The sequence below is a fragment of the Gopherus flavomarginatus genome, chromosome 2 (assembly GCF_025201925.1).
Source record: "Gopherus flavomarginatus isolate rGopFla2 chromosome 2, rGopFla2.mat.asm, whole genome shotgun sequence".
Taxonomy (NCBI): domain Eukaryota; kingdom Metazoa; phylum Chordata; order Testudines; family Testudinidae; genus Gopherus; species Gopherus flavomarginatus.
The window spans coordinates 1,582,921-1,602,014 of NC_066618.1; the positions used below are offsets into that span (position 1 = coordinate 1,582,921).

The 19,094-nt window shown below is 62.8% G+C and overlaps 2 protein-coding genes across 5 annotated transcripts; both read left to right on the top strand.

Annotated features, from left to right (window-relative positions):
• Nucleotides 1–3,369: 3,369 nt before the first annotated feature.
• LOC127045862 (zinc finger protein 773-like) lies at nt 3,370–10,226 on the top strand. Of its 4 annotated transcripts, none has more exons than XM_050942615.1 (7): nt 3,370–3,453; nt 4,390–4,516; nt 5,555–5,688; nt 6,218–6,325; nt 6,472–6,598; nt 6,860–6,958; nt 7,586–10,226. In XM_050942615.1, exons 1-7 carry the CDS (start codon nt 3,442–3,444, stop codon nt 8,710–8,712), a joined length of 1,734 nt encoding a protein of 577 aa, XP_050798572.1. In that variant the 5' UTR covers nt 3,370–3,441; the 3' UTR covers nt 8,713–10,226. The 4 variants fall into 4 exon arrangements, with proteins under 4 accessions (XP_050798572.1, XP_050798573.1, XP_050798574.1 ...); XM_050942616.1 differs by having other exon boundaries at nt 7,589–10,226; XM_050942618.1 differs by lacking the exon at nt 3,370–3,453 and adding an exon at nt 3,680–3,784.
• Nucleotides 10,108–18,020, top strand: LOC127045987 (zinc finger protein 154-like). Its single transcript, XM_050942882.1, has 5 exons — nt 10,108–10,171; nt 12,922–13,211; nt 15,213–15,339; nt 15,955–16,068; nt 16,737–18,020. Exons 1-5 carry the CDS (start codon nt 10,108–10,110, stop codon nt 17,732–17,734), a joined length of 1,593 nt encoding a protein of 530 aa, XP_050798839.1. The 3' UTR covers nt 17,735–18,020.
• The last annotated feature ends 1,074 nt before the right edge of the window (nt 18,021–19,094 follow it).

Consider the following 19,094-nt stretch of genomic DNA (forward strand, 5'->3'; position numbering starts at 1 on the left):
TGCTTTCTGTCGGGCAGGGATGGCGCGGCGGGGGAGGGGGGGCACGAAGGGGGAGGGGTGGCAGGTGGGGGCTGGGACCTGCACTAGGCAGGGACGCGGCGGGGGAGGGGAGAGACCCGTGGGGGCTGGGGCCCGATCCAGGCAGGGCCAAGGGAGAGACCCAGCTCCAAATATTGCTGGAGCAGGCACCCAGCCCTGAATATTCCTGGAGCCCGAGCACCGCAAATGTATATAACCTGCCGCCTATGTTCCCAGATCATTTATGGATATGTTAAACAGGACTGGGCCCAGTACAGACCCTGGGAACACCACTCTGTACCTCTCTCCTATAGCTGAACTCTTTTTAGCATACAATGATTATACCTGACATATTAATTACTCAGAACAGCAGACAAGAAATGGCTCAGGCCCAGTTTCCGGATCCCCCTCCCTCCCCAACAGATGCCTCCCCCAAGGCTGGGTCATGCAGCACCCCACTAGCATCTCAGGGCCTCACCCAGGGCCCCTGGAGCCAGCAGGGATTTGCCCTGACTTGCACTGTCTCTGGCTCACACCCAGAGTCGGGGTCAGCTCCATGTTTTTTGCCACCCCAAGCACGGCAGTCAGGCGGCCTTCGGCAGATTCGGCGACGGTTCTGCGGGTGATCTGCCGGTTGCGCGCCTTCGGCGTACCCGCCGCCAAATTGCTGCCGAAGCTGCGGGACCGGCAGACCTCCCGCAGGTGCCTCGCCGAAGGCAGCTTGACTGCCGCCCCCACAGCAACCGCAGGCCGCTCCCCACGGCTTGCCACCCGCTTGCTGCGCTGGTGCCTGGAGCCGCCCCTGCCCAGAGTGAACATGTCACTGGACCTGCCTGGAGCTGGGGGAGCACAGGGAGGGCACCAGGAGCTGCTGGAACAGCTGCAGTCCCACTGCCGTGCACCCTCGTGAGCTGGCCTCCCGCAGGGATGGGGGGATTGGTCTGGGACCCCCAAATGCACCTTAAACTAAAGTCTTTGGCTACAGGGTTATCAGTAACTTGGGGGGTGAGGGGGGAGATCTTGATTATCCTGGCAAAGGGAATGAGATCCCAGTGGAGCCAGCGCGCTGGGTGACAGCGGGGCCCAGGCATTGCGGGTCCAAGACCCCTAGGCTCCCATAGCTGAGAGTCCTCAAGGCCTGGCTACCCCGAGCTTTTGGGGGAACCTGGGGCAAAATCTGAAGGTGAGCCTCCGTCACGCCCCCTCCCAAAACATGACCACTGAAGGGACACCCTGGGGTCAGGGGCTTGGAGATTGAACCCCCCGTGCACTGGCCCCACAGCTGTGCCTCCTGTCCTGTGGGGCTGGGCCCAACTCCCCACTCTGAGCATTACAGCCTGGTGCACCAGGGCACAGTGGTTGGGGGCTCTTTCAACTGGGGGACTCAGGGCAAACTGTCCCTCTGCCCTCCCCCCATTTGGGTGGCCCTGGTAGTTGGCCTTGGTGTTGATCTGCTGTGAGGAGTAGGACTTGGCTTTGGTCCTCAGCAGGAGGGGAGGAAAGACCACAGTTCCCAGCAGGCTGCAGTGCAGGGTCGGAGCTTGGTTCTCACGTGTCTAGAGCTGGCCACACATTTTTCAGCCAAGCTTTTTCCATGGAAAAACGTTCTTTGACTCAGTGGCATCAGGGTTGGGTTGTCGTTGCAGGGCCGGCGTGGGGAAGCGTATGCACAAAACATTCCACTTTTCAGCTACCAAAAAACATTTTTTTGTTTGTTTTTGACAAAACCTCCACAAATTCCCAAGAAATTTTTGATTAAAATGTAAAATGTTCCCAGGAAAGCCCCTTCCTGGCAGCCGGATTCAGCCACAGCGCGTCAGCATTCCACCAGTGGGCTGAACCCGGCTCCAGCACCCAGGAGGGATTTCTGTCCCTGGTGCTAAGTCTAAGTCAGCTGCTGCATTTATGGGGCGAGGTCTCTTGTTCCCTCTCCCAAAGCCATGCCAGCTCCTCTCCCTGCCCATGGGCAGCTCGTTGCATCGCTCGGTGGGACCGGCTCTCCCCACATGGCTTTATATGCTGACCTGGGGGCAGGCCCCATCTCTGAGTCTGTCTCTCCTCGCATGGTTCATCGAGCCCTTCCCCCTCGGCTCCCTGGAGCCCGTCTTGCCCTGGGCCTGGGCCCTGTTTGCGTCTCAGGCCTTGTATCCTGCAGGGGCCCTGTCCATGCTGTGTGTGTTATGGTGCTGGGCAGCTCTTGGTTTGCCAGCTGGGTCTCTTGCCGCGTTCTTTGATCCCTGAGGGCGCCGGGCTGGGGGAGGGTCTGTTCTAGGGCGGGATTTGGATTAGCAGGAGGCTTGTGTAGGGTGACCAGTGTCTGGAACGCCTGGTCGAAAAGGGACCCTGGCGGCTCCGGTCAGCACCGCTGACTGGGCAGTTAAAAGTCTGGTCGCCGGCACTGTGGCACTAGGGCAGGCTAGTCCCTACCTGTCATGGCATTGCACTGTGCCCCAGAAGCAGCCAGCAGGTCCGGCTCCTAGGAGGGAGCCGCTCAAGCTGAACCTGTACCCCTGCCCAGCCCTGAGCCCCCCCAAATTCAAACTATCCCCCTGCACCCCAAGCCCCTCACCCCCCAGCCCCACCCCAGAGCCTGTACCCTCACCCCCTTCACCTCAACCCCTGCCCCAGCCCTGAGCCCCCTCCCACACCCTGAACCCCTCATCCCTGGCCCCACCCAGAGCCCTCACCCCCTGCAGCCTGCACCAACCTTTGCCCCAGCCCAGAGCCCCCTGCCATCCGCTGCCTCAACCCACAACCCCTTCCGCACTCCAAATCCCTCGGCCCCACCGCGCACCCTGGGGCCTCGGGGAGGGGGCGGGGCTAGGCCGTTCGGGTTTTGTGGGACTAGAAAGTTGGTAACCCCAGGCTGGGGGTGGCTGGCAGCCGGGGGCGGGGGAGGTTTTATCTGCGGAGCTGCAAGGTTCATTACTATGACGTATCCGTATTCCCCTAGCGCCAGGAGCCCACTCACGGCCCCGCCCCGCTGCGCCAGGCGCTGCACACACCCCACGGACACGGTCCCTTTTTCCAGCCAGGCGGGGGGGGGGGGTCAGGGGAGCTAGCCGGGGGCTCCCCTGGCACGGGGGATGCTGGGAGTTGTAGTTCTGTCCTTCCCACCGAGCAGGAACAAAGCCCCAGCGGCGAGCCGCGCTGCAGCTGTCGGCTGCGGGCTCCGGAGCGCCCGGGGGCCGGTTCCCCCGCCCGCTGGCCCCCAGGGGTCCCTCCCGTCTGCCGGGCCGGCCGCTTCTCAGTGCGGGGACTGGCCCCCGGCCCCCGGGCAGCCGCCTACCCCGGCCCGGTCCGGCCCCTGCGCCCTTCCGTGCGCCCTGGGCGCGCCGCGCTGGTCCTGCGCAGCCACTGGGGGCGCGTCGCGGCCGGGAGCGGAGCGCAGCGGGCCAGGGGCAGCGGGCGGGCGGACGGGCCATGCCGGCGCAGGTAGGGCTGGGCCAGGGCTGGGCCGGGGGGCTGCGGGGAGCGGGGGAGCCCGGCGCCCTATGCGCGCTCGCTCGGCCCCCAGCCCTGCCCGTGGATGGTCCCCGCTGTGGCAGGCGGCCCCGGCCCCGGCCCCCGCCTCGGTTTGTCAGTCTCCAGCCCCGGACAGTCACGCCGAGCCGGGGCGAGATTCGGGCCCTCGGCCTGCCCTGGCGGAGTCGCTTGCCCTGCCCGGGAGCAGCCGGCTGGCTTGTTATTGTAGGGTAGCCTGGAAGCGCTGGGGCTGTGGGAGCAGCAGCAGGTGTGAATATCGGGCCCCAGCCTTGTCTTTAGGGTGAGGGTCTCGCTGGGAGTGGAGCCAGGAGCCGCCTGAGAGAGTCTCACAGCGAGGGGCCTTCTGGCAACCACAAGGCAAAACACAAAGGGCAGAGGCTGGTGCCAGGGGTGGGCCCACTGCACAACTCAGGGCAGCCCCAGGGCTGCTTCTCTGGGCTCCTGCATGGCCAGACACACAGGGAGGGAAGCGGAGCCTGGAAAGGGAGCCAGACCCGCTGACAGATGAGCCTGCGCCTAGTGCATGAGTGTGAATCCAGGGGACGCACAGGCCTGTCCCCCCCGGGTCGGCCCCAGCCCCTGGGAATTCCATTCATTGGGGCACGGAGCCAGGACTAGGGGCTTGGTAGCCTGACTAGCCTTGTGTGAAAGAGGCTAATAGAAAATGAAGCTGAAGCCCACACTTGGGTCATAATGCCCTCCCCCCCCCCCCCCCCCCCCGCACTGAGGTCCCTGGGAGCTTGGCCTGACCTACGCACCAAGCTGGGATAATCATTCTTAAGTCGTGAGAGGTTAGAGAACCACCTGGGGGAGCCTGTGTGTGTCTAACCTCTGTCTCTGCCTGGCTGGACTGGAGCTGACGGTGCTGAGTGGGTTGCATTTCAGGTGCCAGTGACGTTCGAGGACGTGGCGGTTTATTTCTCCCCGGAGGAGTGGGCGGCGTTAGCAGAATGGCAGAGGGAGCTGTACCGGGACGTGATAATGGAGAATTACGAGCTGGTGGCATCTTTGGGTGAGGATCCCTTTATTAGCAGGAGAAGCAGCGTCTTGGACACACCAAAGCTGGCTTTATGGGGACTCACATTCCCATGGGACCCTGGCACTGCCATATGTGTGAAATGCCTGGCGTGTGGCTGAACAGTAGAGACTTCCTACCTGGTGAGGGAGCTGCAGTGCTGTATTCCGTGGTGGGACGTGTTCTGGGCCCAGTGTGCTGGTGTGCCTGGGCAGGAGATCCATCACGCTCAGCCCCCTGTTTGTCGGTGCCATCCCAGCAGGGGTATGCTCAGAGCCAGGGGGTGCCTCCTAATGGAGGGCACGTTCCCCTACCCTCTGCCATTAGAGTGCATAGCCTGGCTGTTGGTGCTTAATGTGTAATGATTGGAGCTGAGCCCCAGCACAAATTAAGCAGTGGCTGGGTGGCTGTGGGGTGGCTGCTGGCCAAACGCCCAGCTCTGAAGGCAGCGCTGCCGCCAGCAGCAGTGCAGAAGGAAAGGTGGTATGGTGTGCGATATTGCCACTGGCAGCGGCACTGCCTTCAGAGCTGGGTATCCGGAGAGAGGCGGCTGCTGCCCGGGAGCCCTAAGGTGCCAGGGCTGTGAACTGCCACTCCTGGAGATGCTGGGGCATGGCATGCTGTGCCATTGGACCCAGCTCCTGGAGTCTCAGGATTAGCTAGCGAGAACGGTTCACAGTGATCCAGGTCTCTGTGACCTCGCGGCTGGGTTACTGCCAAGCTGCCTTCACGCAGTTCCCAGGGGCTTGAGCTGGTGATGGAGGCAGTAGCAGCAGATGTGGGCACGTACCCTGTGCTCTGCACCAGCTGCCTGTTCGCTCCCAAGTGCAATCAAGGGGCTGGGTGGTGTCTGTGGGCGCTAGCTGGCCCGGGACCCAGCTGTCTGAAAGGCAGCCAGGATCCTATCACGGGAACGACCAGCCTGGGGGCTGCTTGCAAGAGAAATTCCTTTTGCAGACAATGGCTGGTGCAGTGCGTGTTGGCAAGGCCCTTGGAACTGCAGGACACAGCACGTGTTCTCTTGCCCATGAACAGGCTCTGCGGGTCCCAGGCCCAAAGCATCGGCTAGAAAAGCAAAGCGAGAGAAGGCGCCGTATGTCTGGGACCATCAGTACTCGAGAGCGAAAGTCCTGATGCTTCCAGCACAGGGGAACGACACCCCCAACCAGGTGAGACCAGCCCCGGTAAGGAGAGCCAAGTGCTGGAAACTCAGGCTCTGGGCAAGAGGGGACCAAGGGAAAGGCCCCAGGGCTGGGCAAGGGCTGGGGCACCAGAGAGAGACGCAAGCACACTGCCAGCCAGGCTTTAGGCCTCTGGGAAGCAGAAAACCTTTTTAACAGCAGCCGGTGGCCTAATGCCCCTGTCAGTGCCTGGGGCTTCCTGGCTCCAAGGGGCTTCCCTGATTCCTGCTTTAGGGGCATCGTTAATTGCTGGTTCAGAAGCACGTAAGCTTGATTGTCACGGGATCCAGGCTGTTCCCTGTCTGCTCTGGCTGCCGGTCCCGTGCCGCTGCTGTGCAGGCTCCGGAGCAGGCTGGGCCCTGCATTCTGTGCCAAGGCTTTGACGCCGGGAGGGAATTGGGGACATGCTGAGCCCCCGCTCTCGTTAGCAGAGGGGGATCCCCGGGGGGAATGGCTGGTGGGGAGCGCCGCGTGCCGTGGAGGGCGGGCGCCAGTCTGACTCTCTGCCCCGTTGCAGGAGACATGGGGCGTTTGCTGGCGTCCCAATCTGGGGGAGAAGGAATTCGGGTCTCTCCATGCCCAAGAGCCTTCAGGCTCCAGCTCTTTAAGCGGCAGCTGTGCTAAGGTGACTTTCCCTCCTTTAGCGATTGGCTGAGACGGCTCAGGGCCTCTCCCTTCCAGGCGGCCGGCTGCCGTGCCACAGGGGGTGAGGGCAGAGGGTCACTGCGTCCACGGCCTGGGGAGTGGCTCAGCAGGGCTGTTTTGGTGCAGGAGCTGGTGACCTTCGAGGAGGTGGCGGTCTATCTCACCACCGAGGAGTGGAAGGAGCTGAAGGACTGGCAGCGGGAGCTGTATCAGGACGTGATGAAGGAGAATTACGAGCTGGTCACCTCTGTGGGTAAAGATCCCTTTACTGGGGCAGTGGTGCTGTCTGCTACCTTGGGGCTGCCTTCGTAGCCTGCTCTCCTGGAACGTGGGCAGAACGTGCCCTGATTATTCTTAATTCCGCAGTGAGACTCGTTGGCTTCCTAAGGCAGGTGTGTCATAAACACACCAGCCCCACCAGAAGCCAGCCAGCCTGTGCGTTCGACCCTGTCGGGGGGCTGGCTAGCTAAGCCATTTGACAGGCACATAACAAACCTCATCTTCTATCAAACAGGAGACACCGTGGAGAAACCAGAGATTGTCTCTAGGCTGGAGCGCGGGGAAGAGCCATACGACCCCAGAGAGACACACATTCCTGGTCCCCACGGCGTGGGTGAGTGAGGCCAGCAAAGCTCCTGGAATCGGGGCCCTGGGCCAGGTCCTGGCACACGGGACTCTGTTGTGCTGTTCTGGCCCTGCGAGGGCAGGGCCCGGTGCTGAGGAGGGCACAGGCCTGAGCTCCAAGTGGGGGTCAGTCAGTGCGTGTGTCATTACCGGGGCAGACCCCACGGGGTCTCTCCACCCCCTCCTGCCAGTGCCAGCAGTGGGGACCGTTCCTGTGGGATGTACAGACAGAATCGGGAGGAGTTTCCCTCTCCCCAGCCGACAGCGTCCCGCTGTGAGAGCATCATGGCAAGGCAGGCAGAGGCTGGAGCCCTGCCTGCAGACCCTGGGGAGTTCCCAGTGGGGCAGGCCGGGGGAAGCCTGGCTGCAGAGACCCAACAGGACCTTCCCTTGGTAAAGAGCGGGTGTGAGTGAGACACGCCTGAGGGCAGGGACGTCGCGTGCAGGGAGGACCCAGGGGGCAGGCGCTGAACTGGCAAAGCAGTAAACAAGCACTGGTCCTGGGGGAGTTTCCCCCTGCTTTTGCCCCACAGAGTGTCCCCAGGGCCGTAGCTGTGCCCCCAGGACCCCCCAACTCACCAGCAGGCAGAGTAATGCCTGGACACTCCTCTCCTAGCAGGTGGTGGGACCCGGGGGGCTGAGGAGGAGACAACACGTCATGAGGAAGAGCCGGCAGGGCTGGACCCGAGTGATATGCTAATGGGGAGAGACGCAGCGAGAGTTTCCTTGGGCTTGGCCAGGACCGGAGCCAGCGGCAGTCGGAGTCAGTGCAAAGGGCACCCAGGCCAGGGGAGGCCTCTGGGGAACGGACAGGATGAAGCCCTGTGTGGCGAGCAGCGGGCCAGGGACTGCCCAGCCAGCGCTGAGCCCCAGAGCAATGGGGCCTCAGAGCGACCCTGCCCAGAGCCTGAGAACCAGGGGGGCAGCGTGGTGACGGGAGCTGTGCCTCTAACCCCCATGGCAGAGGGGCTGTATGTGGGGAGCATTGGGCAGGGTGGGAAGCCAACAATGGCGCACGTTGCCCCTGGGGGAGGGGGACCCTACAAGTGTGGGGAGTGTGGGAAGGGCTTTGGCAGCCAGGCCTCCCTGGCCAAGCACCGGCGGCAGCACGCCAGGGCGGGCGCCTTTCCCTGCAGCCAGTGTGGCAAAGCCTTCAGCAACAAGGGCAACCTCCTGCGGCACCTGCAGCTGCACAGCGGGGAGAAGCCATACGGCTGCGCTGAGTGCGGGCGGCGCTTCCGCACCAAGCAGACCTTCCTGGCGCACCAGCGCATGCACACTGGGGAGAAGCCCTTCGCCTGCCGCCAGTGCGGGCGGAGCTTCACACGCAAGGAGAACCTCCTGCGCCACCAGGAGACCCACGTGCACAAAGAGCCCCACACTTGCCCCGAGTGCGGCAAGAGCTTCCTGCACGAGGGCTCGCTGCTCCTGCACCGCCGTGCCCACGCAGGGGCCCAGCCCTTCCCCTGCGCCCACTGCAGCAAGAGCTTCAACTGGAAGACGAACCTCACCACCCACCTGCGCAGCCACGCCGGGGAGCAGCCCTCCGCCTGCCAGCAGTGCGGCCAGCATTTCGGCGACCGTGGAGACCTGCTGCTGCACCAGAGAGCCCATGCGGGTGGTGGGCTGCTGACAGGCTATGGCAACGGGGAGACGTTCAGCGAGTTCCTCCAGATCCACGAGATGCTGATCTCCCGCACACACAGCCGCAAGCCCCTCGGTGCCCTCACCAAGTACAAATGAAACCTGGCTGCAGGGCTGGAGCGGCTCTGCCAGCGTGGGAGCAGGGGAGCACGCCCAGCCCCATCTCCCAGCACGTGGCAGGATAGATGACCCTGCCAATGCAGGTACGCCAGCAGAGGTACAGCCTGGCTGGGGGGTGACGCCCTGGTGGGGGGAACCCTCCGGAGCTCTGGCTCCCCGGTGCCAGCTCTTCCCGCAGGAGTTTTCCTTTGGGTGGTTATTGGTTCTCGTCCAGCTAGTTCCAGGTGCTGCTGCCAGATGTGGGGTGACAGCTGCCCCCTTGGGTGCACTGGTCCCACTGACTCCTAGTGATGAAGTCTTGCATCACATTTGCAGAGCAGCAAGCAGCCAGTGCTGCTCTCTGAGCTCCGATGTCGCCAACCCTTGCAGGAGAGGCTGCTTGGACATGCCCCGACAGCCAATCCCTAGCAGAGCAGAGCTGGGCCTAGGAGGAATCTTCCGGGCCAGCCCCAGGTAGTGTGCATGGCTCTGGCGCTCCAGCCAAGGGGTCCCAAGAGGCAGCGCTTGCTGCAGCAAGGTCCGCGGCTGGGAGAGAAGGCAGCGTTCCTGAGGGGGGGTGGGGAGGAGGCGCAGACGGCAGTTTGCTGTAGTCCAGGCTGGGGTTTCAGGGGAGTGCATGGTGACGGCAGGCTGGGTTAGCCTGGGGCTGGAGAGCCAGAGTCTGTCCAGCAGCCTCCGTCCGCAGTTGCAGTAGGGGGGCTGCCAGAGCAGCCTGGCTTGCTGGTAACGGTCCTGTAGCCACACTGGCGAAAGCCTGGCTGGAGGCACCATTGGCCAGTCTCAGGTCTCATTACCTGCTAGGACCGACTCACTGGTGGGTGCTTGTGAATCCCAGCTGCCCGCCAGCATCTCAGCTGCATCACCGCCCTTGCCTGTCCAGCCTCAGGTCACCATTCTGACGACCCTCTTGTGAGAACCATAGAAATGCTGGGCTGGAAGGGACCTCGGGAGGTCACCAGGGCCAGACTCCGGCGCTGAGGCAGGACCAAGAAAACCCAGCGCAGCTCTGACAGGTTCATCCAGCAGGTTCTTAGAAACCTCCAATGACGGGGATCTCCATGACCTCCCTTGGGAGCCTGTCCCAGAGCTTCGCTGCCCTGGGTTTCTGCAAATCGCCCTCTTGGTCCTCACTTCACTTGGAAGCTGCAGCTCTCAGCCTGGCTAGCGCCTGAGCCTGTGCTGGGTCCCCTCTGAGATCTGGGAGTGCCACGTTTCGCAGGGTCGAGCCGTGTCCCCTGGGCTGGTTTGGGGGCTCCAGTGATGTTGCAGTTCACTTGGGTGAGGGGGGACGGCCAAGGCATGTTGGCAGCACCAACGGGATCCTGTTTAAAGAACATTTTTACTAAGACTGTAAATCCCCAGCCCAGGTGAGAAATGTGCCAGCTTCATGCAGGAAGGGAACGGCTGGCTGACGAAGCACTGAAACGCCGCGTGGCACGTAAAGACACACTCCTGCTGTCAGACCAAGTGTCCAATAAAACACTTCACTTCTTGCTCATTTGTGAAATTGGTGAGTTCCCCGGGGCGTAGGAGAACTTATTGCAACACAGGCTGCGAGCCAGGTGTGTTGTGCACACAACTTTTCTGGGTTCTTCACCTCCCGCACGTGCCGGGGGCCAAGTGTCAATCGCGTTTTCTCTGTAGATTGCGCTGTATTTCTGTAGGGCCGTGCCCCATCCAGCTCCACCCTTCCCGTCCTGAGCCTCTACCCAGGCCTCTGCATGCATCCTGGTTGTGACCCACCCCTCTGGGAGCTCTGTGCTTCTCTGCTGTCCTGGGGCAATGGTAGAGAGTCACCGAAAGAGACTTTCGGCCAGCACTGAGCAGGGAACTCCAGGAGAAAGGGTTCTCCTCGCGCTCAGTGACTCAGCCTTCTGAGGAAGGTGAAGCAGGGAGTGCAGATGTGCGCTGCCTGCTCAGTAACTCGGGCCCCCCAGCTCCCCAAGCCTTTACTCCGCAGCCCCATTACACCTGCAGGGCTGGCTGAGAGAGATCCGGGCTCGGTCCCTGTGAGCCCTGCAGGGCCGGTGGTGTCTGGGGGTAGGGGCGGGTCTGTCCCCAGGGAGCCCTGTGGGGCCAGGTGGGCCGAGGGAGGAGGAGCCGGGGAGCCATGTAGGGTCAGGCCTGGCTAAAGGAAGGGGCCCCCGGGTCTGTTCTGGGGAGCCCCGTGGGGCCAGGCTGGCTAAGGGAGTGGGCCCCGTGAAGCCCTAAAGGGTCAGGCCGGCTAAGGGAGGGGATCCCGGGGAGCCCTGCGGGTTCAACCCAGGTAAGGTAGGGAGAGCCGGGGTCTGTTGTGGGGAGCCCCACGGGGTTGAGCAAGCTAAGGGTGGGGACCCCAGAGTGCCCTGCAGGGCCGGCCCAGCTAAGGGAGGGGGTCCTGGGGAGACCTGTGGGTGAGCCCGGCTAAGGGAGGGGGAGCCAAGGTTTGTTCTGAGGAGCCCTGTGGGGCTGGGCCGGCTATGGGAAGGGATCATAGAATCCTAGAATATCAGGGTTGGAAGGGACCTCAGGAAGGATCTAGTCCAACCCCCTGCTCAAAGCAGGACCAACCCCAACTAAATCATCCCAGCCAGGGCTTTGTCAAGCTGGGCCTTAAAAACCTCTAAGGGAGGAGATTCCACCACCTCCCTAGGTAACCCATTCCAGTGCTTCACCACCCTCCTAGGGAAATAGTGTTTCCTAATATCCAACCTAAACCCTTCAGGTAGTTGAAGGCTGCTATCAAATCCTCCCTCACTCTTCTCTTCCGCACACTAAACAATCCCAGTTCCCTCAGCCTCTCCTCATAAGTCATGTGCTCCAGCCTCCTAATCATTTTTGTTGCCCTCCACTGAACTCTTTCCAATTTTTCTACATCCTTCTTGTAGTGTGGGGTCCAAAACTGGACACAGTACTCCAGATGAGACCTCACCAATGCTGAATAGAGGGGAATGATCATGTCCCTCTATCTGCTGGCAATGCCCCTACTTATACAGCCCAAAATGCCATTAGCTTTCTTGGCAACAAGGGCACACTGTTGACTCATATGCAGCTTCTCATCCACTATAACCCCTAGGTCCTTTCTGCAGAACTGCTGCCTAGCCATTCGGTCCCTAGTCTGTAGCAGTGCCTGGGATTCTTCCGTCCTAAGTGCAGGACTCTGCACTTGTCCTTGTTGAACCTCATCAGGTTTCTTTTGGCCCAATCCTCCAATTTGTCTAGGTCCCTCTGTATCCTATCCCTACCTCCAGCGTATCTACCACTCCTTCCAGTTTAGTGTCATCTGCAAACTTGCGGAGGGTGCAGTCCACACCCTCCTCCAGATTATTAATGAAGATATTGAACAAAACCGGCCCCAGGACCGACCCTTGGGGCACTCTGCTTGAAACCGGCTGCCAACTAGACACGGAGCCCGAGATCTAGCCAGCTTTCTATCCAGGGATCCTGGGGAGCCCTGCGGGGCTGGGCCAGCTAAGGGAGGAGGACCTGGTGTCTGTTCTGGAGAGCTCTATGGGGCTGGGCTGGCTAAGGGACAGGACCCCAGGGAGCCCTGCAGGGTTGGCCTGGCTAAGGGAGGGGACACTGAGGTCTGTCCCAGGAGGCCCTGCAAGGCTGGACTGTCTAAGGGAGGGGGAACTGGGGTCTGTCCCAGGAAGCCTTGTGGGGGGGGGATCCTGGGGAGGATCCTAGGGGGGCCAGTCTGGCTAAGGGAGGGGACGCCAGGGAGCCCTCTGGGGTTGGCCTGGCTAAGGGAGGGGGAACTGGGGTCTGTCCCAGAGAGCCCTGCGGGGCTGGCCTGGCTATGGGAGGGGATCCTGGGGAGCCCTGTGGGGGCCGGGCCGGCTAAGGGAGGGGGTCCTGCCCTGCACGGCTGGGTGAACTAAGGGAGGGGGACCTGGGGTCTGTTCTGGGGAGCCCTGCAGGGCCGGGCCGGCTAAGGGAGGGAGAGTTGAGGGCGGTACCGAGGAGCCCTGCGGGCTGGCCTGGCTAAGTGAGGGGAAGCCGGGGAGCCATGCGGGTTCGGGCCCGGGGAAAGAAGAGGGAGCTGGGGTCTGTTCCGGGAGCCCCGCGGGGCCGGGCCGGTGGGGGGGGGGTCGGGGAGCCCCGCGGGTTTGGCCGGGAACGGGGAGCTCCGGGGTCTGCGCCCCGCAGCAGGTTCGGTGCCCGAGGTCCCAGCGGTTACGGCTTGTGCGCGAAGCCCCCGGCCAGGGCCGAGTTTGGGACCCCGGGCCGGGCCCGGGCAGAGCCGAGCCCCGCTGCAGCCTCGGGCCGCGGGCAAGGAACCGGCTCGTGGGGAGCGAGCCCCGGGCAGCTCCTCCCCGGCGCTGGGCCGGGCTGGGCGAGCGGCTCCTCCCCCGGCCCCGCCCGCCTCCTTCCGGCCCCGGCCCGGTCCCGGCTGCGGCCCAGCCCGGCGGAGGACGCGCCTGGCGGCAGGAGGCTCCGAGCAGCGCCGAGCCCCGGGCCGCGCAGGGGGCATGGCCGCTGGGAGCGCTGCGCAGGTAGGGGCGGCTCGGCTCGGCTCGGCTCGGCTCGGGGCGCCCGCGGGCGGGGAGCTGCCCTGGCACCTCCCCCTCCCCGCTGGCTGCGGGGCCAGTCCCAGGGCCGGGGCGTTAGATCATCTAGTCTGAGCTCCCTGCATCCCTAGAAAGAGCCTGACTGGCCCGGCGCAGCCGGTGCCCCCAGGGCCAGGCTCCTGAACCCGGGCCGGTCCCTGGGAGCCGGGCATCCCTGCGCCTCGCTGGGTGTGCCAGTGGGTCTCCCGGAAATCCCCCTCCCGCGCTGGCCTGTGCCCGGGATGGGAGCTGCTGGCGGGCAGGAAACGCTGCAGACCCGGCCGCGCAGAGCCCTGCCAGCATAGCCCCAGCACCGGGGGTTGGGCTGCTGGGCACAGCTGGGGAGGCTTTTTCACACCCTGACCGAGGTAGCCATGTCAGCCTGCCTTTCGGGGGTAGACCAGGCCTTTGGGTGCCCAGCTGCTGGGTCGGGAAGCTCGCTGACATCCAGCCCTGCTCCCAGAGCTCCTTGGCTGTGGGGGCTGCAGGCGGTTCTGATTGTGCATGGTGACAAGCTTGGCACATTGTGCTAAACGAATCGTAGCGAATAATGAAGTGATCCCACTGGCCGAGTTTGAAATGTCCCGAGTTCTGGGGGTTTTGCTGCTTCCCAGTGACCTGCAAATGTTTTAAAAACTGATTTGTTGTGGCCTCTGCATCCTTATGATGCACTAAGAGGATTTGTATGTTGTCATTCTCCGTGTTTTTGTATTGGAGCGAGCGGGGGGGCTGGTCTCCCCAGGGGTCTCTGGCTGACCGGAGAGCGCCCGTGTGGGGAGCGCAGAGCCTTGGGGTGAGCGTAGGGTAATAAACCAGACCGACCAGGGGGATTGGGCGTTAGTGGTGCTCTGCGAGTGAAGCCTGGCTAACAAGGGGGCAGTGGCTGTTTAAAACGCGGTGGAGTCTGTTTGTTTTTGGTGCTGGCACCTGTTTAACTCCAATGCCCAAGGAAGACTTGGGAGAAAAGCTCTCTGAGCTAAAGTTTGGCTCATCCCCACCTGCCCTTCCAGGAGCGGCTGGGAAGCAAACGCCATGTTTTTCAGTCTGCCCAGAGATCAGGGAAGAGGAGACTTGATATTCCTGATGTAACTGTAAGGTAAAAAACAAGCAGACCCCCACCCCCATCCTGTTCTGTTCTAGCCTCTCTGCCCTTTATGCATCAGGAGAAAGGGCGGAAGTCCCTTTTTTTTCTCCGCTTTGCAGATCACCTCTAAGTTTAGCTTGAGTGAGCCTGCTGTGAACTCGCTCCCCAGGGATCTCTCCCCCCTCTGCAGCTGCATAGTCTCACCTAGACACCGGCCGGGCGGGTCTGCGTGCTGGCCAGGTAGATCAGGGGCTACTCTCAGCCTGGCACAGACCAGGGCTGGGTGCGGTAATTGGCAGTATTTTGGTGATGCCTAATGGCCCTAGATCAGGGTCCCATTGTGGTGGGCTCTGGATATACCCAGAGTCAGAGACAGCCCCTGCCCTGAGGTGCTTACAAGCAAATCTAAATAACCCAGACAAAGGTAGAGAGGAGATAAGTGTTAACCTCACATCTAGCCACTGGAGATACTAAGTGACACACCCAGGGTCACACAGGGAGTCTGTGCCAGAACCAGGAACTGCCCCAGATCCCCTGAGCGCCAGCCCACTGCCACGCCCTCCTGGCCAGCCTGTCTGAGCAGTCGCCCCATCCCCCATAGGACAAGCTCAGGACACCCCAGGCTTGAAGCCATGTGGGGCTGGTCAGCTGAAGATCAGAGACAGAACCTGTCTTGGGGAAGGTAAAAGGAGGTGACCTAACTGGCCGTGGGGCCCTAGGCTGGGGGGTGAGTGGGGCAGCTTGGAGGAAGTGACCATGTACGGTGCCCACAGGCTTCCCTCCTACCTGCCCCCATTGAGGATGGTGGATAAAGATGCCACTGAATCAGTAGGTCCCGAATGGGGACCCTTCTTGTGTTTCAGGCCCTGGTGTCGTTCGAGGACGTGGCGGTCTATTTCTCCCTGGAGGAGTGGGTGGCATTAGCCGAATGGCAGCGGGAGCTGTACCGGGAGGTGATGATGGAGAATTACGAGCTCATCGCCTCGCTGGGTGAGGATCAGGCACTGTTAGAGTCTGTGAAAGACCCTGGCCGGTGCTGGTGCCAGAGTGGGAGTGGGATGAAATCCACCCCTAGGGAGATCCCAGCCCACAGGAGCCAGCCACAGCCCGCGCCTCTCGGGCAGCGAGTGAGCTCTGTGCATGGTCCAGGCACAGCCCAGTCCCACGCCAGCCCTTTTCAGGGGAACGTTGAAATCCTGCAGGGCACCCACCTGTCCCTTCACAAGTGCCTAGGAAAGTGGCTGAACCGCTCTGCCTGGAAGCATGTCACCTCCGCAGGGCCCAGGGACTGCAAGTACCAGCCCATCCCTCGGCAGCTGCCTCTCCCAGCGGGCGTGAGGAATTCAAACCCACTCCAGGTCCCAGGGGCGGCACCTAGCAGGGGTGGCTCCAGTTCACCCTGCTGTTACATCTGGACACAGCACTGCGGGAGCTGGGCACATCCCAGTCAGTAGTCCCCTGTGTGTCCCTGCCCCGAGGGGTTTGCAGTTGGAATGAAGAGACCCCCGTGACAGACTCTCCCACTCACATCCGACGCGTTTGCAAATCGCCTTTTCCTGCAGCGGCCACAGGAAACCCAGACTGCGGGTCTCTCCCTGTGCCCAGGTTCTGCAGGCCCCAAACCGGAAATGATCTGTAAAATGGAGCGAGGGGAAGAGCCACATGCCGCAGCTCCCCAGGGAGAGAGGGACAGAGGAATCCTGGATGCCCCCAGCACAGGTGAGTGGCACCGATTCCCCCTCCCTGCAAACTGCTCAGAGACAAAAGAGCAGAAAGTTTATGCAATGTTCAGTCACTGTCTTGAGTGGCAGGTGAGCAGAGGGGGACTCAGGCCTGCGCTGGCTGATCAGCATCCCCAGGAGACATTCATGCAGCAGTGCTGGGCCAGGCCCCTCTGCTAGGGCTAAAAGGAGGGCTGGGGGTCAAAGTGCCTGTGCCAGCTCTCTGCCGCTTACGGCGGCTGTCTGCCTGCACTGTGCTGCTAGGGCAGAGCTGGGCAGCGAGGGGGACCCCCAGTCTCCCTGAGTTCCTTGCTCTGCAATGAGATCTGCAGGGAGATCGGGCACGCGGTCAGGGAGCTCGCTGGTCTACCATTCATGTGTGCCAGTCCAGGTCGTATCCCCGAGGGGGAGCGTGCCGTGACCTCCCACACATCACAGCCCTGCATTTGCTGCACAGCGGGCACCAGCAGAGACACTGCTGTCTCTCGAGAGTCCAGCCCCTCCCAGACTCACCCCACAGCGCAGCGTGGGGGCAGAGGTCTGGCTCTAGGCGCTGTGTGAGCCCAGGGCCTGTGGGAATCGGCAAAAGTGTGTGATGTTAACACTCGTCCGGCGTCCCCCAGCCCCTTCCCAGGGTGTAACTGCCTGGCTTGGTCTGTCCAACAGCTGGCTGGGGCAGGCGTGTCAAGGAGGAGCTGTCTGCGGAGGGCTACAACGAGCAGTGGGTGCCACACACGTCGCTGGCCGGGGGAGCCGAGGGGTTTGTGCTGGAATATCCTGCCCTGTGGTGTGAGGTGAAGCAGAGGGACCTGGCGGGAGACGCCCCCCAGCAATCGCCGGAGTGGGAGAGGAGGGACGGCGCGTTCCTGGGCGGCATGCTGGCCATGATCCACCCGGTGAGCGAGGGCCCGCTCATCTGCTGCGAATGTGGGAGGAGCTTTGATGACGAGGCCTCGCTGAGCGTCCACCAGCGCCTGCACCCGGGCGCCGGGCCCCACGAGTGCCGGGCCTGCGGGAAGAGCTTCCGCCACCGCCGCAACCTCTTGACCCACAAGAAGCGGCGGGGAAAGAGCCAGCACACCTGCACCGAGTGTGGGAAAAGCTTCTGCCTGAAGGGCGACCTGCTGCGGCACCGGGCGGGGCACGCGGGCGAGGGCGGCCACACCTGCAGCCTGTGCGGGGAGAGCTTCCGCCACAAGAGGAACCTGCTGGCCCACAGCAAGGAGCACGTCGGGGACACGCCCCACCGGTGCTCGGAGTGCGGGCAGAGCTTCGGCAACCTGGCCAGCCTGGCCCAGCACGAGGCGGCGCACCGCGAGGAGAGGCCCTTCGTCTGCGCCCGCTGCGACCGCAGCTTCAGCTGGAAGGAGAGCCTGATGATCCACCAGCGCAGCCACCCGCAGGAGCGCTCGCACAAGTGTGCCGACTGCGGCCGCAGCTTCAGCCGCAGCGGCAACCTGCTCATGCACCAGCGAGTGCACACCGGGGAGCGGCCCTACGCCTGCCCTGAGTGCGACCGCACCTTCTGCAACAAGGCCAACCTCATGGCCCACCGCAAGCTGCACCGGCGCTTCAAACCCTACGCCTGCGCCCAGTGCGGGAGGAGCTTCAGCTTCAAGACCAAGCTGCTGCTCCACCAGCGGGCCCACGGGGGCGAGCAGTAGCCCCCGGCCGCTCTGTCTCCTGGCCGGCTGCGCGGGCTCTGCCGCTGCTAAGGGCCGGTGGCAGAGTGCTGGGGCGAGGCTTAGGCATTGTGTCGGCCTGGGGGGTCCCCTGGGCCATAGAGCAAGACCCCAGCCTTTGAGGGGAAAGCTGCTGTCTTGCAGAGACCTGGTGGGTCACTCTGGGGGGTTCTGCCATTGCTAAGGATGGGGGTGAAATTCACCCCAGGGCGCATGCGGGACTCAAGTGATGCCAAGGCCTTGCCAGCCAGCCCTCTCCCGGGGTGAATATTGCAGTGTGTCCTCGTTGTAAGGCACCAGACTCTCCCTGGGCCTGGCCGCCCTGAGAGCTATGCCCCTCCTCAGATGGCAGTCCCACGGCCCACCAGTGGGCGTCCTGAGGGCCCCCCCCCAGTTACTCAGCCCACCCAGAAGAGATTGTTCTGACCGTCAGTCTGGCCGCCTGCTTCACCCAGGGCAGAGAATCTCACCTGCAGCCCCCTCAGAAGGACCATTGGGCAGTTTCTGAGAGAGGTCAGGGCACTAGCCCAAGCCTTGGGTTCATGTCCCTGCTCTGCTACATATTTCTGTGTGACCCTGGGCATGTCCCTTAGCCTGTCAGGGCCTCACTGCCCCAGCCGTACAATGGAGATACCAGCCTGCCCTGCCCTGCCCTGCCCACGGGGGCTGGGGCGGGGATAAATACAGTAAAGCTTGTGAGGGCCCCAATACCATGGTGATGGTAGCCAGATAAATGGATGGATTGTCTGGTTCGCCCCCGGCATAGCCCAGGCTGTAGAAGCTCACCCCCTATTCCCACGGTCGAGCGTGAGGCTCCTCTAGCTGCTGTTCCTGGTGTGACTGGTTCTCCCCACTGTGAGGCATGTCATAGCGTGCTGGCTGCACTGGATGGGACGCCCGCCCTGGTTGTTTCACCCCAGCATCGAAGGGTTGCCCTGTAGCCGGGTCCGCTCACGTTATAACTGCAGGGATTTGGAAATGCTCTGCAGCTCCAGAGCAGTTCAGGGTTGCCCCCCGTCGCAGCAGAGGGGTGGGAGGGGGGAGGGTTCCCCACCGGTTCTGGGGGTGGGGAAGGCAGTGAACTCTGCGAAGGCAGATATAACCCCTCCAGGCCAGGCTGCAGTAGTGGAGCGAGGTGACCTGCGTTCGTAGTGGCCACGCTCCTTCAGGGAGAAACCGCACAGCGTTGTGTGTGTCCTCGCTCCGCACCCCCCGAACGTGCAGAGGTTTCCTGAGGCCCTGTGGAGCAGCAGCGGCCATCTGCCTTCCAGACTTGCCCCCGGGGGCTGCCCAGCGATGGGAGCCAGCACTGCAAGTCGGGTTGAAATTGCTAGGACAGTTC